The sequence below is a fragment of the Lissotriton vulgaris genome, unplaced genomic scaffold, assembly GCF_964263255.1.
Source record: "Lissotriton vulgaris unplaced genomic scaffold, aLisVul1.2 SCAFFOLD_1121, whole genome shotgun sequence".
Lineage (NCBI taxonomy): Eukaryota > Metazoa > Chordata > Amphibia > Caudata > Salamandridae > Lissotriton > Lissotriton vulgaris.
Window position 1 is genome coordinate 611,621 of NW_028252719.1, and position 26,923 is coordinate 638,543.

General features: G+C 44.6%; 1 protein-coding gene across 1 annotated transcript in view; it reads right to left on the reverse strand.

Annotated features, from left to right (window-relative positions):
* Window positions 1–26,923, reverse strand: part of LOC147662064 (CUB and zona pellucida-like domain-containing protein 1) — a 168,855-nt gene that overhangs the window by 117,454 nt on the left and 24,478 nt on the right. Inside the window, exons 2-4 of the mRNA XM_086951139.1 lie at window positions 25,372–25,413; window positions 23,188–23,229; window positions 21,004–21,045 (exon numbers count right to left, since the gene is read on the reverse strand). Of these exons, the coding sequence (XP_086807265.1) occupies window positions 21,004–21,045; window positions 23,188–23,229; window positions 25,372–25,413 (126 nt within the window). The remainder of the gene's footprint in view (window positions 1–21,003; window positions 21,046–23,187; window positions 23,230–25,371; window positions 25,414–26,923) is intronic.

Genomic DNA, 26,923 nt, shown 5'->3' on the forward strand with positions numbered 1-26,923 from the left:
CCCCAAAGTTGGTACACCCACCGGTCACTAGACCCACCAAACCACCCCCATCACAGCACTTTAAACAAAACTGCCTGTGCAGTCTAATATCAATTTGCCTCCCAAAATGTACCTGGTAATTTTACCCAAATATGACCTAAGCGAGGGCTATGAAAATAATAATTCCCTGACCAACAAGGTCATACACTAGATAGGCCATGTTAGAGGCTGTCACTCTGTAATTCGCTAAAACATCTCCAGGGCTTCCAGGCTTACCTCCCGAACCCAATCACTAGATTTTATCGAGGTTACACTGAATGAGGTTGATGTTGCGGAAAATCTTCTTTCCCGGGAATATCGTACTTGTCCCCCAGAAGGTTTCTCGATCCAATTCAGATGGTTCTTACCGAGCAGTACGTGCCACCAAATACAGAAAATACACTGCCTAGGTTAAGAGGTTCTTCTTCTCTTGAGGCTAATCACTGAATGTTTTGTAATGCCCGGAACAAACTAGATGGTCTTTTTGCTCCCCATCTGATTAAGGAATCCCCTCTTTTACCCTTAGCTAGGTGCTCAACTCCCTTGTCTTCATCCAGGACAGGAGGCTACTGCCTCTCAGGAAGCACCCTTCTTGCCTATAGGAGCATCTGGCCCAAATGATGTTCTTATTGATGTCACAAACGAACAGAGGCTAAGTTCACCTGCTACCCATGGGATATCCATGTTATCCTGGAATGTAGCAGGTTGAAGACGAAGAACGTCTCCCCTTATTGGTTCACTTTTATTGATCAGTTTGATGTCTGTTGTTTTCAAGAAACCTGGGCAATAGACCCCCAATACTGCTTAGGTTATTTAAGTTACTATACCCCTGCAACATGTGTGGGTACGGAACGACCCTCAAGGGGATTGGTAATCTGGGTGCGTAAAGCTGGTGGTTTTAATATTAAGGTCCTTGAAACACAGAGTAATTATATCATTGCAAACAGGTTGAAGTGGGGCCAACAAGGGGTTGTGGACATTTATAACGTTTACACCAGGGGCTCAAAGGGGAAGAAGTCTGAAGTTATAGTGGCTTTTGACGACTTATTAGATCTACACTCCCATAGTTCAAACATTTTGATCATGGGGGATTTTAATGTGACTTTTGAGCTCCTCACTCTTAACCATTGTGATTTTATTGCAAATGCTGATGAGCAATGGGGGATCCAAAAGTTAGAACTGCCATCAATAAAAAAAATGGTCTGACATGGCAATCCAAATCAATGCCACTTGTCTAGAGAAGGGACTGCGGGCGGCGTAATGCAGATCCACATCTAATAGGCATGGAGCAAATACTTTCAACAATGGCCACTGTGCTAGTCGCATAGACTACTTATTAATTAATCTGCGACTGTGGTAAGCCTGAAGAGATATGGTAGTAAGAGAGCAGCCATAGAGTGACTACAACGCCCTGTGTGCAACTCTTGATTTGTTACAACAACTGGAAGACATGCGATCAGAGAAGAATTTGCTCACGAGTGATGTGGTTCCATCAAACAACATGAGACGCCTAAAATGGGCTAATATACTCTAGCACCCCGAAGCTTTAACTTCAATATCCCTAGACGTTGAAGGGGCGATTTCAGAGTTTAAATATGCATGGCAAACTCACCGGCTCTTGACCCGGTGATTGGTACTCATGGTAGGTTTTTTGCCAAGCTACGCACTTATTTCATTAGACGCCATAAGGCCAAGGGAGTCTATCCTAGTAAAATTCCCACAGTGGTTCAATGCGTAATGTAAAGAGGTGTGTAGACAATTAGGAGCTTCGATTAAAGAGGGAAATCCCAGTGCTGTAGGGCAATTAAGGTATAATTCCTGAAGAGCACAAGTGAAGGCAAATAAATCCTGGAATGAGGCTAGATGGCAGGAACTCAAACTAGCATGCGTAAACAGAAATCCCAAACAGTTTTGGAACATAGCAAAGTGGGACAGTGCTGGTCTGCCAACCCAGCTGCAAGCACACGACTCACAAGAGCATTGGGTACTAGTACCATTGATCGGGTATTTCGTTTTATTATGCTCTACTGGAAGACTGCAGTCTTGAACAAGAGTAGCCTTTATGCTGCCATTGTGGGGCTTAAATCAGCTTTCGACCTCATCTCCCATAGTAAACGCTGGTCTGTACTACAAGAAATGGGAATGTCTCCGGAGTTATTAACTCTTATAGTCAGACTCCATGTGAATAACTTTGCCCAGATTCATTGGGGAGCTCAGGCCGAAGTCACTACTCCCTTTCCCCGTAGAGAGAGAGGTGTTCGGCAAGGGTGTGTAATGGCTCCCACATTATTCTTCCTATTTATAAACGGGATTGCAGACTTTTTAGCTACCACCCCCTCAGACGCCCCCATACTGGCTGGTGTTAAAATCCCAATTTTAACATTTGCAGACGACACGTTGATTATCTCAAAAACGCCTAGTGGACTACAACGAGCCCTTAACCGATTTGAAGAGTTTTGCCAAAGAAGGAGTTTGGAAATCAACGTGTTGAAAACAAAATGTATGTCTTTTAATCCACACAAAGCGTTCAAGCGTGGTATTGTGCTGAATAATGGGCCCTTGGAACAAGTCACAGACTTTGTCTATTTGGGTGTCACCCTACAGAGAGACCTTAGTTGGAAGCAACAACTTATTTTGGCCTCATTAAAACACCAGCAGAAGGCCGGTGTCTAGGTGTGAGCAGGAAATCCGTTACGCTCGCGGATTTTGCGGATTTTTGGGAAATCCGCAATCCGCGAATTTTGCGGATTTCCCGCAAAATCCGCAAAAAAAAATCTGCGAACGTAACGGGTTCAAAAGTTGAACCCCCACTCATGCAACTATTTTACAATGGCGCCAGCAAGCTGCCAGTGCCGTTGTAAAAAAGTTACAAAGTTAGCTTGCACAGGAACCACTAGATAAAACGAAGCAGGTGCTGCTTTATTTTATCTCAGTGCTTCCTGTGCAAGCTAACTTTGTAACTATTTTACAATGGCGCTGGCAGCTTGCTGGCGCCATTGTAAAATAGTTGCATGGCTGGGCACAGGTCAGGTCTGCAGCTCACTCAAGGGACCCCTGCGCCCTTCGGGGCGATTGCATAGTAACACACACATGGTCGCTCGAACTAGTTGATGCTCAAATTCAGTGACTCATTCATTAGCCCAAAAACAATGGTGAGCATCGTCGAGGCTGGACAAGTGTGCCTTCTTCCCAAATCTACCGTGAAAATCAGCTGTGATGCTGGATAGGCTTTGCATCCTTGACTTTCACGAGCGCAATACCCAAGCTTCTTTCTCTTCATCTGCTGAACTGATCTTTCTCTGACCTTTTATTCACACAAGAGGCAAATACCCTACTGGGCACATTGTGTTCGCACGGGTTTCTGCAAGTTCGCGAGGGTTTTGTACAATTTCGCAATTTGCGAAATTGTACAAAACCCTCGCGAACTTGCAGAAACCCGTGCGAACATAAAAAAAAAAAATCCGCAAATTCGCGGGAATTCGCGGATTTTGCGGATTGCGAGTTCGCAAATCCGCAAAATTTGCGAACGCCCATGCCTACCGGTGTCCTACAATCTGAGTTTAGCTCTTCTTTCACATAACCAATAAGCCCAGTGCTGCAAATATATGATTTGAAAGTGGTCAGCTCTGTCCTATACAGGGCCGAGCTCTAGGGTTTTGAGAACCTCTCACAAATAACAATAGAAGAAAACATGTTCTTCCGCAAGATCACCTGTCTCCCACAAAGCACTCCGGTGCGCCCATTGTTATACGATCTAGGCAAGAAGGCAGTAGCAGCTAGAGCAAGATTGAGTCCACTGCTTTATTGGCAGAGAATCTGGTGTACCCCTGATCTGATTAACTATGCTGCAGACCTTCGAGATTTATTCAATGCTGACTGTTTTCATAAGATCAAGTGGATGTGGGGGATTAGAGTTTCCTTTATCAATCTTGGGATGGTTCACTTATGGCAAAACCCGGTAGACAATTCCCTTCGAAAGCAGTTTTAAAAGCAAAATATTGGGAATGGGTGACCCAAAGTGCCTATTGGAATAGTGATTACTCCTCCCTTACAGGGAGTTTCCTTGCTGTTAAACCGGCACCAAGTTTCGAACAGTACTTGGGTATCAATACTAAACCACACGCGTGGAAGCTCTCATTCCAATTTAGGGTGGGTACATTGCCAGTAAGATAATTTATAGCAAGATGGGGAAATACTGAAGTCAATTCTTGCTCCATCTGCCCTACCCATCCGGAGCCTTTAGCCCATGTACCATTTGCTTGTCCGGCATATGCTGCCCCCCGACGAGTATGTCTGAAGCCTATTTGCAAATCTTGAGGCACCAAAAGGTCAGAGGTTGCTCTTAGATTACTACCCTCTGATACAACTAGCATTATTGTTGTAGCCATGGTAAAGTATCTGAGCTGGGCCTAGGCAATTAGATCACATGACCTTTCTCTAGGTTAAGGGCTGTTCTTATTGCTCTCCACTTTACATTGTACGAACGATAGACTATGACTACATATAGGATAGGATGTGTTATAGACGATGATGAAAAGAACAATGACAACAAGGTTTTGATAGCTCCAACAACTATGACTACTCTGTAAATGTGTACAGTTTTATAGTATTTATGATAATTATTTTACTTAAAAAATGTGTATGTTTGTAAGTATGCTTTGATGACACATTTGTCGAATAAAGCTATTTTGACCAATAAGATTCACTGTTGGGTCATAGGGTGGCTCTAAAAAGAGCCCTTGTTTTCATTATGACTTTGTTGCAGATACATGTAAGTGTGGATGCACAGCTTAAGGTTGTTGAGAAACACTCTGTTCTCTTCATCTGTGAAGTGAACTCCATCACTTCTGTAAATGTCATCCATATCAAAACGTAAATTGTTGTTATAGATGGAGCCCATCCTGTGGTCTCTGAGGTAAGCAGAAATAGCTTTATTGACATTCTTCCTAGCTTACTCAATCATCTGTGGACAGAATTGATTTGACCACTTTCATTTTTGTCTTTGGCATACATTGGAGCATACAAAGACAGTTTGAGGCAAAAGCAACATCAGTTAATCAAAGGTATCCTTCATTAGGATTTCCAGCCCTATCCCAGTCAGTGTTCCAAGATCATTGCCACCACAGTGCACAATCATGAGGTCAGGGGGATGGAGATGCAAAAAGGTTTTTGAAATGCTAAGTTTTATACAAGTGACATGCTACTAAAGTAAGATTTTGCAAACAAGTACTATGTTTAAAAGTGGTGTTTCCTTAAAAAATAATGCAAGTATTATTGGAAATAGGTTTTTGAACTTCTGTATGGACTTGCGGCTCCATCGCAACGCTACACTGCAGCACTGCGTTGGAGTCGTGAATCTAGAAAATTACAGAACCAGTTTGACCACTTTTAGAAGACAGTTAGAAAGGGTTAATTAGTCTAATCAATAAAATATGCTTCACAATTTGAAATAATTAAGGAAACAATTTGATTTGATGCTTACATTTATTTGTGTGCAGAAAGAGAGGGAAAGTTTGCCACTGCTGGTTTAATCTTGTTGAGAGTGCTGTATTACATTTATTGTGTGAAAAAGAAAATCTTTTAGGAATTTATGATATTTCATATTGTGCAATATATTTGGAAGGTAAGTTATGTATTATGTACTGGTGCTTCGCTTCTTGTAGTTTATATTTTCAATTTTGAAAAATATTATTTTAAAGGTTTTGAAATTATTAGAGAAGTTTGATGTTTGAAATAGGTTACAAAATGTACAGATGTGTATTGTAGTTTGTTTTATTGTACTGAAATGACAATCGAAATAGTTTTTGCATACTAACATGTGTACTTTTTTAGATGGATTAGTGAATATGGTAGCTTGTATAAGTCTGTGGAAAGGTAGATTTGAAGTATGCCACATAAATTTAGGTGTCTGCTTGAAATGGGAAGTGCAGACTGAGGTATGTCCCCACTTGCACATGTATTTTCACACATGTTATGCCTATGAAGATGGTAGACCTATACAACATACATCTATTTGTATTTTTCATTTGTATATGATGCCACTAGTAAAAGGTACAGACACATGCATGCATACTTCAGGAATATGGAGAGACTCACAAACACACATATGAAGGGTTGCTGCTTTATATTTGGCTAGGTGCAGAATAGTGAGGCTGCAGCACAAAAGTGAGGTTTAAGACTTGTTGGCAGAGGTATTAGTGACTAGACTACTTGGCATGAGTCTATGCAAAGGTACACTTGAAGTACGCCACATAAATGTAGGTGTCTCCTTCAAATGGGAAGTGCAGTCTGTCAAGTTTAGGGGACTTCATAGTCTTTTGACTGAGGTATGTTCTACTTGCTCATGTATTATCACAGGTGTTATGAATCTGAAGATGCTAGAAGTGTAAAACACAGGTAGACATCTATTTGTATGTTTCTTATATATATAATGCCACTAATTATCAAAAGGTACAGACAAATGATTGCTTGGTTTGAGGAATACGGTGAGAGTTATAACAGATACATGCGAAGGGTCTCTGCTTTATATTTTTCTAGGCCCAACACTTCCAGTAGTTGCTGAATAGTGAAGCTACAGAACACAAGTGAGGTTCAAGACATAGGGGCAGAGGGATAAGGGATTAGGCTACCTTGTATCATTTAGTGAAAAGGTACATTTGAAGTACACCAAATACATTAAGGTGTCAGCTTGAAATGGGAAATGCAGTCGCAAAGTAGTATCTGCTTCTTTTGGTTACCCCCACTTTTTGCTCATGTCACACTGTTTATGGACTAGTTTGACTGGGATCCTGCTATTCAAGACCCCAGTCTATCTGCTTTCTCCCTTAAATTGCTAAGTATGTACTTTTGGTACCCTCCAGAATGGATTCTGGGGTACCCTTATCAGTCCCTAGTATATGGTACACCACGTACCCAGGGCATAGGTACCCCAGAGGCCTCCCTGGAGCTGAAGCATGCAGTATGCCACCCATGAGAGGCCATTCAAATTGACACGCCCAGCCTGCTACAGCAGACTGTGCTTGCACCATATACTTAAGATATAGGTTCGCTATATCTATCTAAATCACTACACTTAAATACCTATCAGTCACCCCTATGGCAGGCCTTATCAATCCTGAAGGTAGGGTGCTGGGTTTTCCGAGAGAGGGTGCCCCTGCATGAGCAGATCCCCTCTGCAGCCTTCGGAGACCATTCTCCGGGGTTGTCTGTGATGCAGCCAGACATATGTTTAAGTGCATTATAACCTCGCGGTAAATGCTAACTTTACAACGGCTACTTAGAAACATGTCAGGTTTGGTGTCAAACACCTTGGAATCATACTTCTACACCAGTAACTGGTGCGGGAGGTATGATTCCACCCTTCCAAATGCACATATGTGGGTCGCTGGTCTACCCGGTGCCAGCTTGCTCGACCTGGTCGGCACAAAATGGATGCTGTCAGCCACAGACATGATTCTGCCCTCCTGCTGCTCAGCCAAGCTCGAGCAGAGGAAGGCATGACAATAGGCATCCTGTCAAAGGGAGGTGTAACCACCTCCCAGGCAGGGATTAGTGTATTGGGGCTGGGTTGGTTCACCCTGAGAGTGCCAGAAAGTCTGCACTGGGGGCACATTTGATGTCCCTGTGCATAGTCCAGCTCAAACCAGTTCTGGGAGCCATTGGCTCCTGCTCCTCACACGCATAGCGCCACTGCTACTATCTGCCTCATTCAGCGCGACCTCGCTCAGGCTGTTGGAATCATTCTAGGCTTGTCTGTGCATTTGATTTTAGAGGACTGCTCACTCGTTCGTTTGTAATTGTGTTTCATTTAAACTGCGCATTTGCTCTGATTGTGCTGCTCACTCGTCGTATTTCTGTTTTTGCTGCCCCTGACTGCCTTTCCCTCTGACCCTCCATTCTGTTGTTGTTGATATCCCCTGGCCCGCCCCTCAGCCACACTACCGCCTCCCTGCTGCCCCTCCCACCCATGATCATTGAGCCTTCCTCTCTCCCAGCTTAACTGTGACCACCTGGACCTGCTTCAGAACGGTCGCTCCACCACGCTCCTCCTGCTCATCAGCTGAAACGCTCCCTGGTATCGTTATAGCGCGCTTTACACAGGACTGCTGTTACCTTTGAATTATAGCGCCTCACACGCATAGCGCCACTGCTACTATCTGCCTCATTCAGCGCGACCTCGCTCAGGCTGTTGGAATCATTCTAGGCTTGTCTGTGCATTTGATTTTAGAGCACTGCTCACTCGTTCGTTTGTAATTGTGTTTCATTTAAACTGCGCATTTGCTCTGATTGTGCTGCTCACTCGTCGTATTTCTGTTTTTGCTGCCCCTGACTGCCTTTCCCTCTGACCCTCCATTTTGTTGTTGTTGATATCCCCTGGCCCGCCCCTCAGCCACACTACCGCCTCCCTGCTGCCCCTCCCACCCACGATCATCGAGCCTTCCTCTCTCCCAGCCTAACTGTGACCACCTGGACCTGCTTCAGAACGGTCGCTCCACCACGCTCCTCCTGCTCATCAGCTGAAACGCTCCCTGGTATCGTTATAGCGCGCTTTACACAGGACTGCTGTTACCTTTGAATTATAGCGCCTCACACGCATAGCGCCACTGCTACTATCTGCCTCATTCAGCGCGACCTCGCTCAGGCTGTTGGAATCATTCTAGGCTTGTCTGTGCATTTGATTTTAGAGCACTGCTCACTCGTTCGTTTGTAATTGTGTTTCATTTAAACTGCACATTTGCTCTGATTGTGCTGCTCACTCGTCGTATTTCTGTTTTTGCTGCCCCTGACTGCCTTTCCCTCTGACCCTCCATTTTGTTGTTGTTGATTTCCCCTGGCCCGCCCCTCAGCCACACTACCGCCTCCCTGCTGCCCCTCCCACGCTCCGCCCCCTCCACCCTCCATATATGCCACATGTCCCAACGTGCAGCGTCCACGCGCTACGGCCGTGCCGAAGGTGCGCCAAAGGTAAGCCCGTCTACGCCCGTCCGCGCCAAGCCCGCGCCCAGCGCCAGACCCCCTGGCCCCAGTACCACCCACCCCACCCGCATTACCTACGACGCCTCCACACTCCTAGCCCTTAACCCCGGACGACTCCCCAACTGCGCCCAAGCCGCCCCTGGACACACCCACGGACCCTTCTCCTGCAATTCCTGCAAGTTCAACGGCACCAAGACCAACTCCTCATCCTCGAACACCAAACAGAGCTCCGACACTAACCACCTTAAATGCATCCTGCTCAACACCCGATCGGTCCACAGACACGCCATCGACCTTTGGAATCTACTAGACACCATCTCTCCGGGCGTCGCCTTCCTTACAGAAACATGGATGAACGCCTCCTCAGCCCCAGACATCACCATTGCCATCCCGGAAGGATACAAGATCATTCGTAAGGACCGCACCGATCAAACTGGAGGAGGCATCGCCATCGTTCATAAGAACTCCATCCGTATCTCTACCAGCTCAGACGTCAACCTTAACAGCGCCGAACACCTTCACTTCCAGATCCACACCGACCCCAAGACCACACTCAGAGGCACCCTCCTCTACCGACCTCCAGGATCCCGCGCACAATTCTGTGACGACATCACCGACTTTATCACCCCTCACGCTCTCCCCTCCGAGGATTACATTCTACTTGGAGACCTCAACTTCCACCTGGAAAAGAGCTTCGACTGCAACACCACCACCCTCCTGGACAATCTCGCCAACCTCGGACTCAAACAAATTGTACCCCCACCCACATCGCAGGTCACACACTCGACCCCATCTTCACCTCCAGCAAACATATCTCCTTCAGTCACACCACAACTCTACATTGGACGGACCACAGCTGCGTTCACTTTACCTACAATAAGACCACATCTCACAACCTCCCTCAACCCACTCTACGAAGAAACTGGAACAAAATCACCATCGACCAGATCTCCTCATCGCTTCTCCAAAACCCCCTGCCCACTCCTCAAACCCCGACCAAGCAGCCACTAACCTCTCCCAATGGCTATCCAACAGCGCCGACATCCTAGCACCGTTGAAAAAACGTCAAACCAAACTAGGCAGCAAAAACGCCTCCTGGTTCAACGATGATCTTAAGAAATATAAGAAACTCTGTCGATCCCTCAAGAAACCCTGGAAAAAAGACCCAAACACCAGAACCAAGGACGCCTTCAAAAACGCCACCCGCATACACCACCAACTGATCCGGACTGCCAAGAAAGCCGCATTCAAAGACCGACTTGATAACAACGCCCACAACAGCAAGGAATTATTCAACATCGTCAAAGAATTTACCAACCCCTCCGCCAACTCCAACGACATCACTCCCTTGCAAACCCTTTGCGATTCCCTAGCTTCGTTCTTCCACGACAAAATCGCAGACATCCACAACAGCTTCGACAACCAACCCGGAGACCAACCCACCCAACCTTCTGCCACACCATCACCCCCCTTGAACATCCTCAATGACTGGAACGCCATCTCCACTGAGGACACCATCCGTCTGATGAACTCCATTCACTCAGGATCCCCAACAGACCCATGCCCTCACCACATCTTCAACAAAGCAGACTCCATCATAGCACCACACCTCCGAGACATCCTCAACTGCTCCCTCAACTCCGGCACCTTCCCAGAACTCAGCGCCCTTCTGAAAAAACCCACAGCTGACCCCACCAAACTCAAAAACTACCGCCCCATCTCGCTTCTGCCATTCCCGGCCAAAGTCATCGAGAAAGCTGTCAACAACCAGCTCGCCGCCTTCCTCGAAACCAACAAATCCCTCGACCCTTCACAGTCCGGCTTCCAAGCCAAACACAGCACGGAGACCGCCCTCATCGCCGCAACAGACGACATTCGAACTCTACTGGACAATGGAGACACAGTCGCCCTCATCCTCCTCGACCTCTCTGCAGCCTTCGACACAGTCTGCCATAGCATCCTTCTACAGCGCCTCAGAAACATCGGAATCCAAGGAAAAGCACTGGAATGGATCACTTTGTTCCTCACCGGAAGAACCCAGAGAGTCCGCCTCCCACCACTCAAGTCAGAGGCCACTGAAGTCATCTGCGGCGTGCCACAAGGATCTTCACTCAGCCCCACCCTCTTCAACGTATACATGAGCCCCCTCGCAGCCATCGCACGCCAACACAACCTCAACATCATCTCCTACGCAGATGACACCCAACTGATCCTCTCACTCACCAAAGACCCTAATACCGCCAAAACCAACCTTCATGAAGGAATGAAAGAAGTAGCCGAATGGATGAAGCATAGCCGTCTAAAACTTAACTCAGATAAAACAGAAGTCCTTATCTTAGGAACCTCCCCTCCGCCTGGGATGACTCCTGGTGGCCAGAGGCTCTTGGAAAAGCACCCATCCCGACGGATCACGCACGGAACCTGGGCGTCATTTTAGACTCCTCACTCTCGATGTCCAGACAGGTCAACGCCGTCTCATCATCTTGCTTCAACATTCTTCGCATGCTCAAAAAGACATTTTGCTGGATCCCCACCGAAACCAGAAAAACGGTCACCCATGCGCTGGTTACAAGCCGCCTGGACTACGGAAACACCCTATACGCCGGCACCACCGCAAAACTCCAGAAAAAACTCCAACGCATCCAGAACGCATCAGCCAGACTAATACTCAACATCCCACGTAAAGACCACATCTCCAGTCAACTGAAAAAACTCCACTGGCTCCCCGTCAATAAGAGGATTACTTTCCGCCTCCTTACCCACGCACACAAATCACTTTACGAACTCGGACCCGATTGCCTCAACACTCGACTTTCCTTCTACACCCCCCCCCGCCAGCTACGTTCCTCCAGCCAAGCCTTTGCTACCGTACCTCGCATCAATAAAACCACCATGGGAGGTAGATCCTTCTCCTACCTGGCCGCTAAGACCTGGAACTCACTCCCCACTCACCTTCGTCTCACTCAGAACCATCTAGCATTCAGAAAGCAACTTAAAACTTGGATATTCGACAAGTAATCCCCCCACCCTTCCTCAAGCGCCTTGAGACCCTCTGGGTATGTAGCGCGCTATATAAATTCTTTTGACTTGACTTGACTTGACTCTGGTGCAAAACTGGACAAAGGACATAGGTGTAGCCACCCCTCTGTCTTGCCCCACCCCTAGGAGTGTCCACAGAATCTTTCCACCCCTTCCCATGGGTATAAAGTGGGTTACCTTACCACTGGACTTTAGATTTTACCTGGACAAGATTCTGCTAAGAATATCCAAGTACTTCGACTGCCTGCACGATGCTGGACGGCTGAAGAATCTCCCTTGGAGTAAAGCAGTTAGTCCCCTGCAAAAGCAGGCACCCAAATGTATCAGACCAGTTTGCTTATCCTGAGCTCCTGAGGATGCCGACAATTTCAACAACACAGGAGTTGGTTTCCTGAAGGTCTCTGAGGTTGATCTGTTCTCTCAGCAATTCTGAGACCAGTATCATTTGTGAAGACCGTGCAACCCGAACCCCTGTGCACAGCGTACCTTTGCAATTACATATGCTTGTTGACAATCCCCGAGCTTGTGCACTGGACTCCCTGTAGTCCTGACCCGAGCAGTGTTTACACTGAAGATTTCTGGCCTCCACAACTCGAGTGTCCTCTGGACTGGTACTTTGCAAACTTGCTTGAGGTCTCCTCGTGATCCTGTGGGTTCTGGCGAGGGTCACCTTGTTTGTTCTTGGGCTTACCTGGTTGACCAAGATTTGCCCTGACTCCCCATTGCTTGGAGAGTCCAGTGGATCTTGCTGGTTTACACCGTAACCTGTTTCCTCTGAAAGCGTTGGTTGCATTTGCCAAGTCTTGTTGGTGCTCCCGCTGGATATCAACCCCTCAGCACTCGACATCCTTTGTGGGACAGCTCAGCTCAAGATCCTGGTTCTCCTCAACATCTTCTGGTCCCCGTGGCCGCAGAGTCAAGCAGCCCTTCTTCACTACTGAAGCACTCAACATCGGTGGGCGTTAGACTACTGAGCCCCTGGTCACCTGAAGTAACCCAGACTCTGTCCCCTCTGCTTTCAGGTTCCTCTCACCTCAGATGCAGGCTTCTATTCCATCGGACACTCTTCAACCTTCTGGCAGCAGTTCGTCTTTGCAACTCTCCATTGAAAATGACAAAGGTTTCCGACACCACTGGACCCCTATGCACCCAGCTCCTCTGGGATAGGTAACACGGGTACTTCAGTACTCACTGTATGAGTTGGCCTTAGAACCTCCTATGTTCCAAGGGGTTTGCTCGAACTCCTCTTAGAAGTGTTGTTAACTTGTAACTTTGCAACCGCGACTTTCCCATAGAGTTGTAATGAGCATACGTTTGTGTTTCCGCACTACACCCGTCCTCTGTGGGCTCCCTGTGTCACTCCTCTAGGTGTTTCCTTGGGGTCCCAGCAATTCTACATGCTCTAGGCTCTGTGTCTAGTCAAGTTGTTGTTGTTATACCATTTTTTTATTATATGGTTCGGTCTCCCCCTGGAGCCCGCTGTGCATTTAGCTATTTACGAATGTTCTATTGATTCAGTATTGTGTACTTTGTGCCCTAGTCTCACATAGAGACTAGTAGAGAGTGTTATCTTAATAAATACATATTTTTGTGTGGTTCTCCTTTCATTTAGTCATTTAGGAGGTGATATTCTGGTAAAACAAGCTGCTTTACATTCCTTCAAGATTACACCTGAAGGCTGCTCTCCACAGCTACCACTAGGATAGCTTTCTAAAGGTTATCTTTGACCTCATACATCATAAAGGTCGTGTGGACTGGTACAGGGTCCTCACTTTAACTAGTGTTACAGCAAACAAATGATGGACAGAATGCTGACAATGCAAACATTCTCCCCCAGTCAAAAGATCAGGGTTAAATCCATAATTCTTTTGCCCACTATGCCACCCCAGTTTGGACCCAGCCATATGCAAATCAGTCTTGACCCAGTGCCCCATGGGAACAGTCCAGACCGAACTGCAAGGCCAGGTCCTCCTCGACCAGAAACAAGCATCCTGGGACAGGTTTCAGGATATGTCACCCTTCTTCAGCCAGGCTAGCTTCAATCCAGTGGCACAGTGAGCAAGGGACCCACTTTTTGGCATACGCATCCCTCTTAGGGCAAAAAGTGTTACAGCAAACAAATGATGGACAGAATGCTGACAATACAAACATTCTCCCCCAGTCAAAAGATCTGGGTTAAATCCATTGTTCTTTTGCCCACTGCGCCACCCCAGTTTGGACCCAGCCATATGCAAATCAGTCTTGACCCTGTGCCCCATGGGAACAGTCCAGACCGAACTGCAAGGCCAGGTCCTACCCGGACCGGAAATAAGCATCTTGGGATCGGTTTCAGGGTATGTCACCCTTCTTTAGCCAGGCTAGCTTCAAACCAGTGGCACAGTGAGCAAAGGACCCACGTCTGGGCATACCCATCCCACTTAGGGCGAAAGGTTTTACAGCAAACAAGTGATGGACGGAATGCTGACAATGCAAACATTCTCCCCCAGTCAAAAGATCTGGATTGAATCCATTGTTCTTTTGCCCACTACGCCACCCCAATTTGGACCCAGCCATATGCAAATCAGTCTTGACCCTCTGCCCCATGGGAACAGTCCAGACCGAACTGCAAGGCCAGGTCCTCCCTTACCGTAAACAAGCATCCTGGAAAGAGTTTCAGGGTATGTCACCCTTCCACAGCCAGGCAAGCTTGAATTCAGTGGCACAGTGAGCGAGGGACCCACGTCTGGGCATACCCATCCCACTTAGGGCAAAAAGTGTTACAGCAAACAAATGATGGACATAATTCTGACAATGCAAACATTCTCCCCCTGTCAAAAGATCTGGGTTAAATCCATTGTTCTTTTGCCTACTACGCCACCCCAGTTTGGACCCAGCCATATGCAAATCAGTCTTGACCCTATGCCCCATGGGAACAGTCCAGACCGAACTGCAAGGTCAGGTCCTCCCTGGACTGGAAACAAGCATTCTGGGACCGGTTTCAGGGTATGTTACCTTTCTTCAGCCAGGCTAGCTTGAATCCAGTGGCACAGGGTGCAAGGGACCCACATCTGGGCATACCCATTCCACTTAGGGCAAAAAGTGTTACAGCAAACAAATGATGGACGGAATGCTGACAATGCAATCATTCCCCCCCTAGTCAAAAGATCTGGGTTAAATACATAGTTCTGGCTGGGTCCAAACTGGGTCGGCGTAGTGGGCAAATGAAAGATGGATTTAACCCAGATCTTTTGTACTGGGGGAGAATATCTGCATTGTCAGCATTCTGTCCATCATTTGTTTGCTGTTAGGATTCTTCTTAACCACTGAAAATTGTGTCCAAAGTGCTTGCTTATATATTATTCCTAATAGCAGTAGAATAATGGAGATGCCAGTGCTTTGGATTTGTAGGCAGGAGATGTGGTTGCAAAATGTGAGAGAAGGCAAAGTAAATAGAAAAAATAAAAAGTTCATTGTGTTCAGTGAAGAGTATTATTGCACATTAGAAAGCGCAGAGGAAAAACCTAAAGAACTTAAAAGGAAGCGAAAACAAAAAAAAAGATAGAAAGAAGTATGAAATGGATAGGAGAAGTAAAAGGAATGAAATAATAATGCAGCGGGGAACGAGAGACTAAAGCCACAGATGAAGTAAAGAACAGGAAAGAAACAAAAAGAGAAAAGGAAAGAGGTAACAAGAGTATTAAAGAAAAGCGGGTGAAATACAATGGGAAGCAAATTGCCAGAAGACAAAAGAAAACAAAAACCAGAAAAAAGAACACCGACCTTTCTAGGCGTAAATATTTCATGACAGTTTCATTCCCATTTGTAATATAGTTCACAAAAGCTTGGGCCGGGGATGGGGAGATTGTTTTTGTAAAAGTGGTTCCACTAACTTGGCAGTAGCACTTTAATTAAAAGGGAAATGTTGGCCACCTGCTGCATGATGAGAGTGGCCCGATCAAAGCTGGAGGGGTTGTTTCTAAAATTGATAAAAACTGTGATGATTTTGCATAGGGAGTTGTCACTTCATGTCATGTCTGTCCTGCCCTGCAAAGCAGTTCGGGCAGGAACATTGTAAGTCTGATGGCAAATCCTTTATCGACAGTCCTTCTGATGGGCAGACCCATTGGCTCTGTGGCTGATAGGTTGCTGGGACTCAGGTTACTGGCAGCAGACCCAGCTAAAGCTTCCCCGCCAGTAACCTAGGAGGTAACTCATCTCTAAAAGAGAACAATCATTGGCATAGCCAATAGGTCTCGCCTTTGGGAACTTATAAGTGTTTAGCCGGAGATATTGACTTTGCCTATGTCTTTAAGCCATGCTGAAAAGTTATATTAAAGAAGTGTCAGAAGCATTTGTGTTACCTTAGATATGACCAAGAAAGCATTATGTACAACTGAACGACCATATTAAAAAAGTATTAACAACAAATATTGTCTTCAGTTTTTTTTGCCCTTTTAATGCAGGCAACTTGTATATGCCTGTCCCAATAGTTGCTTGCTTCCAAACTGATTTTTTTTTCAGCATCGACTACAAAGGGGTTCATTTTTGCACAAATATTTCGAGCATTTCGCTGCTGTTGCTCGTTGGTCAGAGATAGCGGTACATTCCCTGGTGGTCTGATTTGCTGGAAACGTGCTAGGTAGTGAAGAGTCCCACTAAAAAATAGTGTTCGAGGAGGAAAAAAGCATGATATTTTTAAAGATTCTCATGCACAAGTTGCCTGTCGAAAAACGCACATTTTGTGGGGCATATCAGCAATAGGTGAAGCGTGAAGGTGACAACCTCTGCAAATATGTGTGTGCAAATGTGACACATTCACAAAACATTATAAGAAATTACTGGAATTAGTAACATTATGAAGGTGGCCACTTTTTTCTGGTCAAGACAAATATTCCTTATAGCAACACTCCAAGATAGTTGTGAAGGACATCAAACATGAGCTTCAATTGGAATTCCATAGGGCATATTATCAAGCTCGTTATCGCTGCTTTAGCGGCAGTTTTCTGCCGTTATAACAGCGATAATTTTATCGCCTGTCTTGATAATATGCCCTATTGTTTGATAACTGCTAAGTGTTCATATTACAGAAAGAAGCACAGGGGATTTAGCAGAAGAGAAGGAGACAGAACTACTCAATGAGCTGGCAAATGGAAACTGGCATTCAACGAGCACCCATGTGACATAATAAGGAGAAATACACCATGCATCAGCCCCATTTCCATTGAAAATAAGGCGTAGCTGCATCTCTTACTGCGCATTACTTTTCACATTCATAAGATATTAAAGGATAAGTTATTGTTTGCAGGTGCAATATTATGGAAAATAAACAGATATTGTATGCGACGCTGCCATATATTTTAGCAACAATCGTCCCAACATTCAAACACTGATAAATATTTCAACTACAAAGGCAAGTTTGCTGCCGATTCGGAAGAATGCCTTAGCGCGCTTGCTGCACTTTGCTTAATTGCTCAGCCCATCATTGGCAACACAGACAACTATCAATGCCTGCTCCTGTATTTGTAAGCTTTGTTGTTGCACAAAGAGCTGTGCGCGAGCAGTCAGCGGGGTGAATACAACTCAGCATTCAGCCCCGAATTGTACATACCCGGCCTGCATGCAGCAGAGCATGAGCCACGAGACAGGCTTTCTCCTTCGCCAATCACTTTGTGCCTTGCGGGTGAATTCACACGTGTTTCTGGTGCTGATGGGAGTACAATGCACATGCTTGTTGCGGTTGTTGCATGAATTCTAGGGGGCTGATACAAGCTGTAGGGGCCAGCCCGTCTGTAGTGGTGGGGTGGCTCCAGTGGCATGTGAGTGTGCTAGCTTCGATTACTGCCAGAAATGTTAGCTTCTGGAAGAGTGGAGGTTTGTACCCCCGGTCCACAACACGAACAGCCTTGGAATCCACAACAGAGCAAAGCAGGATAGAAGACAAACGCGGACCCGGTGAGCCTTGCATACAGGAAGGGGAATGGCCACATGAAGAGAGAGGGAGAGCAGGAAGTGAGCCCGCGAACACGAACAGCCTTGGAGTCCACAACAGAGCAAAGCAACATAGAAGACAAGCGCGGCCCGGTGATCCTCAAATACAGGAAGGGGAGTGGCCATGTGAAGAGAGAGGGGGAGCAGGAGGTACACCCTTGAGTGGTGGGTGCACTTGGGAGAGCAGTCTTCACTTTTCAAGCACTGCACTCATGCTTGTGGCACACCGCTGCTCGCTCGCGCAAGGTGGATGCTGCCACAACCACGAGTGCAGTGCTTGAAAAGTGAAGACCGATGGCTAAAGGCCCTCTTACGCAGCGCATGCATGCTGCGTAGGCGAGACCTGAAAATGGGTGTGGCAGGGTGAAAGCCCCACCTATTAATGGTGGGGTTTATGCTCCACCAATCCATAGATGAGCACTTTAATTTGCTCAACTTTAATTTGTATATGGTTGTTCTCTTACTGGTGGGTGATCCGTTCTTTTATTGAGCAGGTTATTTTAGGGAAACAGCCATTACAACGGTGCCATAACCACACATGACCATTACCACTCATCCTTTACTATGAACTTGCCTTTAACACGCATGTCCGCTACTATGAATTATTCACCACAAAATATGGCATGTGTGGTAAAGGCACGTTTATTGTAAAGAATGCGTGGTAGTAGTTATGACCTCGTTGGTGGCTCAGAATCGAGCAGGCCAATTGCCAGAAAAGAAAGGATGCCTCACCTGCCGGCTCTCTGTGGTGCACACCGGCCCAATGTGCCTCCAAATTAAACTGGCTCAAGATTGATTTGTGGGTTCTCCCTGGCCTCATGTCTTGCCCTGCCCCCTTTCACAGAGGTGCTGTTGTCCTGTGTGTTCTCACACTGTGCGCCCCACCTCCCCCTCATACCCCCAAACCGTGCCCCCGCCCTCTCCTCAGAGCTGTATTTGGACTGTCCATACTTATCTCTGCGCCAGACTCCCAGGCTTTGGGGTGAGCAGTGTTCCGCTTAACATTAGTTGTTTATTTTAGGAAGGTTGAACTTGTCCTTTTGAGTAAGAAAAAATTAATTTGTTCAATGATCCAGCAGGTCTCATTGAGGTTTTGAAATAATTAAGAAAATATATAATATTCATGTCAGAAAAGACAACAACAGAAATCTCTTTAACTCAAAGAAAAAAAAAATCCCTTCAAATGTAGAACATTTCTGTTGTTCTTTTCTCCTTTTTACAAACTGATTGCACCCTGCACAAGAAGAAGTAAAGTGCTGAGAAGGGCTCTCTCGCAAGAAGGGGGGTCAGGGGGTGAACGGAGGGCAGGGTTCCAGAACGCACATAAATTAGGATTTGATCCTAGCTTCCACATCTACTTGGGTCAAGTTTCCTCTAGAAGAGAACTAACTTATAGCCTGATTTTATTTCACCTGTTACCTATCAATGGGATATTTGGGATTGTAATGAAGTTCCAATTTCCCTTTTAGGATCTGCCCATTGGAATAATATACACTATAGTTTTTGCATAGGACTGAGGTCAGTATGCCTCTATCGAGTATATTAAACTTAATTACTTCTGTGCCAGCTAACTCAGAGGTCACTAGAAACTTCTTGAATAAACAAGAAGGGAATTGCATCTGACAACCGCATAAACATGACAACTTTGTTTCCCTTAGTATCGGAACAGTTCTCAGACACGTGGAAACAATAGATAACAGTTTCAATCAGTTAATTGTGCATGCTTAGTTTCTTCAGAGTTACCTAGGAATAGATAGGATTTATTGAACAGTCTTATTTCTCGTGAAAGAGATATGAGCTGTTACAATCACAAGAGAGTATGCGAAATATAATACGTACAGCGTGAGCAGTAATAGGAAATAATACTGCAATAGCATGATCTTTTAGCTATGACATATTTTCATATAAACATACATATTAACACAGGCTGAAATATGAATACTCGTCTAATGCTTCTAAATAGTTCTACCCCAGTGTACCTAACCTAAGTATAGTATGAGGTAAGAAGTAAGTGCTGTTTTCTATAGTATGGTAAGCTATAGTTTGTATTGCCAAGAGTCCCTCTAGGTTCTAGTCTCCTCCATCCCTTAGAATGAGAGAGGTGGGAATCTCTTTCCGGATCTCAATCCCTAACACCCCGCGAAGGGAGTCAGGACACTGGAAGCTGGATTCTCTGCAAGCAGGATGACAGCCTCTGGTCAGTGCGTCAGGCGGGGACTCGAATTTCTTCCGAACTTGCTGTGGTGAGCTGTATCGAGCTGTGTAGCCGAGCAAAGCTGTGGTTTGCCATGGTAAGTGAAGGTATATTTATACCTGGAAGGTGGCTCGGAATGCTAGCACTGACGTAAAGTCGGGCAGAGAAAGACGTCATGAATGAACCCCTAAGGAATAGTTGTTCATGCATAATCAATGAGTTCTTGGAGAAATCAATAATCCAAGCAGGGAAAGTCCCAAGGGCATAAGGGTCTGGTTTCTAAGAACTCGTTGTGACATGGGATGGATGGATGTAGGTGGCCATGCCTGTATTTGGATAGCATGGCTGATGCCGAAATAAGGACTGGGATTCTATGCCTAAAAAAGGGCAATATGAGTTGTGCCCATATAAGGGCATGATTCGGGAAACCTATGTACAGGTATCTAAATCGAAACACAACAGGATAGTCTAACTATATCTCTATAGACAACAGCACATAAGCCCTGTCATGCCAATCCTTGCACTAATGTGCAGTGGAGAAAGCTTCATCACACTTATATTTAAGCTCAAGTAGGGCTTTTCGCTGTATGCCATGTGAAATAAATCCAAGCCCCAAAGCTGCCTTCTTGTGCCATTCATCTGTAGGCAGCCGCCATTTGTTAAGCTCAGCCTCCCAATAATTACATCCAAGAGCATTATAAGGCAAATCCTAGTGATGTATCTAAAAGTGTCTTTCTGTATGATGTGCATATATATGATTCTCTCTTCTTTCATTTATTCGAACACAATTATTACATCAAAGGCCATACCTGGTGGACTGGTGGTTCTGGTACTTGCTGTGGTCTGCTGAGCTGTAAAAGAAAAGAATACACATGAATTAAGGAGATGGGTTTAGTCTTCCATTGGCATTTTTCAGAAGGAATCTTGAAATTCTATAGCTATATATGATATTTATATAGCATTGGCGTAGCCATAAAACAAGGTGGTGTCTATTCATCTTGCCACCGGGCAAAATGTGAATTGTTGTTACTATTTACTATTTACCCAGAAATTGGTAAAACAGCATAGATTATGCACTAGCAAAATAAAATCATTATTTACTTGACTGTCAGGTAAATAGCATAGATTTATCACTGTTTGGCGAGCAGCCTTGCAAATAGTAAAGAAGCGACAGGTCTCGCATTTGCTTGAGTTAGAGCTCTTGGCGTTGTAAATTAAAAAGTCTTTTACCGATGTATTATTGAGTGTATGTATGCGGTGTGTTGTAGAATTATGTGGGCTTGATTTGAATTGTTAGTTGCAGAGTTGCGTGGAATTGTGTGGCGTGGAGTGGATGTGTGGATGTGTGTAGTGGAAGTCTGTGGCATGGCATGCAGTGGAAATATGTGGATAGTAATTGTGCGGTATTGAGTTTACTGGAACTACGTTGAGTGGGATTGTGTGTTCTGGAGTCTAATTCTGTGGAATGGTATTTTGTGTTCTGGAGTGGTATGTAGTGGAGTTAAATTATGTGGTATGCTGTTGAATTTTGTGGCTTGATATGGAATCCTCTGGGGTGGTTTGGATCTATGTGGTGTCGGCAGGTGAATAAACAAGAAGGGAATTACATCTGACAACCGCATAAACATGACAACTTTGTTTCCCTTAGTATCGGAACAGTTCTCAGACGCGTGGAAACAATAGATAACAGTTTCAATCAGTTAATTGTGCATGCTTAGTTTCTTCAGAGTTACCTAGGAATAGATAGGATTTATTGAACAGTCTTATTTCTCGTGAAAGAGATATGAGCTGTTACAATCACAAGAGAGTATGCGAAATATAATACGTACAGCGTGAGCAGTAATAGGAAATAATACTGCAATAGCATGATCTTTTAGCTATGACATATTTTCATATAAACATACATATTAACACAGGCTGAAATATGAATACTCGTCTAATGCTTCTAAATAGTTCTACCCCAGTGTACCTAACCTAAGTATAGTATGAGGTAAGAAGTAAGTGCTGTTTTCTATAGTATGGTAAGCTATAGTTTGTATTGCCAAGAGTCCCTCTAGGTTCTAGTCTCCTCCATCCCTTAGAATGAGAGAGGTGGGAATCTCTTTCTGGATCTCAATCCCTAACACCCCGCGAAGGGAGTCAGGACACTGGAAGCTGGATTCTCTGCAAGCAGGATGACAGCCTCTGGTCAGTGCGTCAGGCGGGGACTCGAATTTCTTCCGAACTTGCTGTGGTGAGCTGTATCGAGCTGTGTAGCCGAGCAAAGCTGTGGTTTGCCATGGTAAGTGAAGGTATATTTATACCTGGAAGGTGGCTCGGAATGCTAGCACTGACGTAAAGTCGGGCAGAGAAAGACGTCATGAATGAACCCCTAAGGAATAGTTGTTCATGCATAATCAATGAGTTCTTGGAGAAATCAATAATCCAAGCAGGGAAAGTCCCAAGGGCATAAGGGTCTGGTTTCTAAGAACTCGTTGTGACATGGGATGGATGGATGTAGGTGGCCATGCCTGTATTTGGATAGCATGGCTGATGCCGAAATAAGGACTGGGATTCTATGCCTAAAAAAGGGCAATATGAGTTGTGCCCATATAAGGGCATGATTCGGGAAACCTATGTACAGGTATCTAAATCGAAACACAACAGGATAGTCTAACTATATCTCTATAGACAACAGCACATAAGCCCTGTCATGCCAATCCTTGCACTAATGTGCAGTGGAGAAAGCTTCATCACACTTATATTTAAGCTCAAGTAGGGCTTTTCGCTGTATGCCATGTGAAATAAATCCAAGCCCCAAAGCTGCCTTCTTGTGCCATTCATCTGTAGGCAGCCGCCATTTGTTAAGCTCAGCCTCCCAATAATTACATCCAAGAGCATTATAAGGCAAATCCTAGTGATGTATCTAAAAGTGTCTTTCTGTATGATGTGCATATATATGATTCTCTCTTCTTTCATTTATTCGAACACAAATATTACATCAAAGGCCATACCTGGTGGACTGGTGGTTCTGGTACTTGCTGTGGTCTGCTGAGCTGTAAAAGAAAGGAATACACATGAATTAAGGAGATGGGTTTAGTCTTCCATTGGCATTTTTCAGAAGGAATCTTGAAATTCTATCGCTATATATGATATTTATATAGCATTGGCGTAGCCATAAAACAAGGTGGTGTCTATTCATCTTGCCACCGGGCAAAATGTGAATTGTTGTTACTATTTACTATTTACCCAGAAATTGGTAAAACAGCATAGATTATGTACTAGCAAAATAAAATCATTATTTACTTGACTGCCAGGTAAATAGCATAGATTTATCACTGTTTGGCGAGCAGCCTTGCAAATAGTAAAGAAGCGACAGGTCTCGCATTTGCTTGAGTTAGAGCTCTTGGCGTTGTAAATTAAAAAGTCTTTTACCGATGTATTATTGAGTGTATGTATGCGGTGTGTTGTAGAATTATGTGGGCTTGATTTGAATTGTTAGTTGCAGAGTTGCGTGGAATTGTGTGGCGTGGAGTGGATGTGTGGATGTGTGTAGTGGAAGTCTGTGGCATGGCATGCAGTGGAAATATGTGGATAGTAATTGTGCGGTATTGAGTTTACTGGAACTACGTTGAGTGGGATTGTGTGTTCTGGAGTCTAATTCTGTGGAATGGTATTTTGTGTTCTGGAGTGGTATGTAGTGGAGTTAAATTATGTGGTATGCTGTTGAATTTTGTGGCTTGATATGGAATCCTCTGGGGTGGTTTGGATCTATGTGGTGTCGGCAGGTGAATAAACAAGAAGGGAATTGCATCTGACAACCGCATAAACATGACAACTTTGTTTCCCTTAGTATCGGAACAGTTCTCAGACATGTGGAAACAATAGATACCAGTTTCAATCAGTTAATTGTGCATGCTTAGTTTCTTCAGAGTTACCTAGGAATAGATAGGATTTATTGAACAGTCTTATTTCTCGTGAAAGAGATATGAGCTGTTACAATCACAAGAGAGTATGCGAAATATAATACGTACAGCGTGAGCAGTAATAGGAAATATTACTGCAATAGCATGATCTTTTAGCTATGACATATTTTCATATAAACATACATATTAACACAGGCTGAAATATGAATACTCGTCTAATGCTTCTAAATAGTTCTACCCCAGTGTACCTAACCTAAGTATAGTATGAGGTAAGAAGTAAGTGCTGTTTTCTATAGTATGGTAAGCTATAGTTTGTATTGCCAAGAGTCCCTCTAGGTTCTAGTCTCCTCCATCCCTTAGAATGAGAGATGTGGGAATCTCTTTCCGGATCTCAATCCCTAACACCCCGCGAAGGGAGTCAGGACACTGGAAGCTGGATTCTCTGCAAGCAGGATGACAGCCTCTGGTCAGTGCGTCAGGCGGGGACTCGAATTTCTTCCGAACTTGCTGTGGTGAGCTGTATCGAGCTGTGTAGCCGAGCAAAGCTGTGGTTTGCCATGGTAAGTGAAGGTATATTTATACCTGGAAGGTGGCTCGGAATGCTAGCACTGACGTAAAGTCGGGCAGAGAAAGACGTCATGAATGAACCCCTAAGGAATAGTTGTTCATGAATAATCAATGAGTTCTTGGAGTAATCAATAATCCAAGCAGGGAAAGTCCCAAGGGCATAAGGGTCTGGTTTCTAAGAACTCGTTGTGACATGGGATGGATGGATGTAGGTGGCCATGCCTGTATTTGGATAGCATGGCTGATGCCGAAATAAGGACTGGGATTCTATGCCTAAAAAAGGGCAATATGAGTTGTGCCCATATAATGGCATGATTCGGGAAACCTATGTACAGGTATCTAAATCGAAACACAACAGGATAGTCTAACTATATCTCTATAGACAACAGCACATAAGCCCTGTCATGCCAATCCTTGCACTAATGTGCAGTGGAGAAAGCTTCATCACACTTATATTTAAGCTCAAGTAGGGCTTTTCGCTGTATGCCATGTGAAATAAATCCAAGCCCCAAAGCCGCCTTCTTGTGCCATTCATCTGTAGGCAGCCGCCATTTGTTAAGCTCAGCCTCCCAATAATTACATCCAAGAGCATTATAAGGCAAATCCTAGTGATGTATCTAAAAGTGTCTTTCTGTATGATGTGCATATATATGATTCTCTCTTCTTTCATTTATTCGAACACAATTATTACATCAAAGGCCATACCTGGTGGACTGGTGGTTCTGGTACTTGCTGTGGTCTGCTGAGCTGTAAAAGAAAGGAATACACATGAATTAAGGAGATGGGTTTAGTCTTCCATTGGCATTTTTCAGAAGGAATCTTGAAATTCTATAGCTATATATGATATTTATATAGCATTGGCGTAGCCATAAAACAAGGTGGTGTCTATTCATCTTGCCACCGGGCAAAATGTGAATTGTTGTTACTATTTACTATTTACCCAGAAATTGGTAAAACAGCATAGATTATGCACTAGCAAAATAAAATCATTATTTACTTGACTGCCAGGTAAATAGCATAGATTTATCACTGTTTGGCGAGCAGCCTTGCAAATAGTAAAGAAGCGACAGGTCTCGCATTTGCTTGAGTTAGAGCTCTTGGCGTTGTAAATTAAAAAGTCTTTTACCGATGTATTATTGAGTGTATGTATGCGGTGTGTTGTAGAATTATGTGGGCTTGATTTGAATTGTTAGTTGCAGAGTTGCGTGGAATTGTGTGGCGTGGAGTGGATGTGTGGATGTGTGTAGTGGAAGTCTGTGGCATGGCATGCAGTGGAAATATGTGGATAGTAATTGTGCGGTATTGAGTTTACTGGAACTACATTGAGTGGGATTGTGTGTTCTGGAGTCTAATTCTGTGGAATGGTATTTTGTGTTCTGGAGTGGTATGTAGTGGAGTTAAATTATGTGGTATGCTGTTGAATTTTGTGGCTTGATATGGAACCTCTGGGGTGGTTTGGATCTATGTGGTGTGTGTTCAGCAAAAAGGCAAAAAATAAATCCTGGGTGAGCCTGGAGAAGGGCAATACAGCATTAAATGCCCATACACACTAAGCTGAAACTGCACCTGTTTGACCTGAAATTAAAAATTATATTCCAAAATAATGAAGTTAAAACTGTACACAAATGGCCTGATTATATAATATCCATATGTATGAATGCAGTTTCACAAATCTATTATCCATTTGAACGGCGATATTGTTAATAGTGAGAATCACCCTACTAACTCTATTACACTAAATGAGTATTGCATATGGACTCCCCACGATGTGGTGCTAAACTGCAAGAGAACAACATTTCAAATTGGTTAACACCAAATGAGTGTAGCATCCAACCAGTCCACAAAGCAATTCAGTGGCTGGTTAGGAATGGTAAAATCTAAATCAATAACCAGACTCAGCTTGCTGCCCACCTGCAGTGAGGGTGCAGATGCGGAGAGAATATGTATTTTAGTGCACTCTAAGTACAGAATTGGAGGTGATCAGGAATGTGCTTTTACTTATGGAAAAGCATCTTTTTACCTTGTGGATAGCACATGTAGTGAGTGCCATGTGTCATGGAATGAATGGCTCCCTCGTACAAACGAGGAGAGAATTCTTAACAAAATGCAGAAAGAAATTTCTCCTAGTGTACTCGAAATGTAAAAATCCTTTGATTTTGGCTTCAAGCTAAAGATTTTTTGTCGTCATGCCAGAAGCATTCCAGATTGGTATAGAGCAGCACATTGTGAAACTTCAATTTTTTTCTAAAAGTATTTT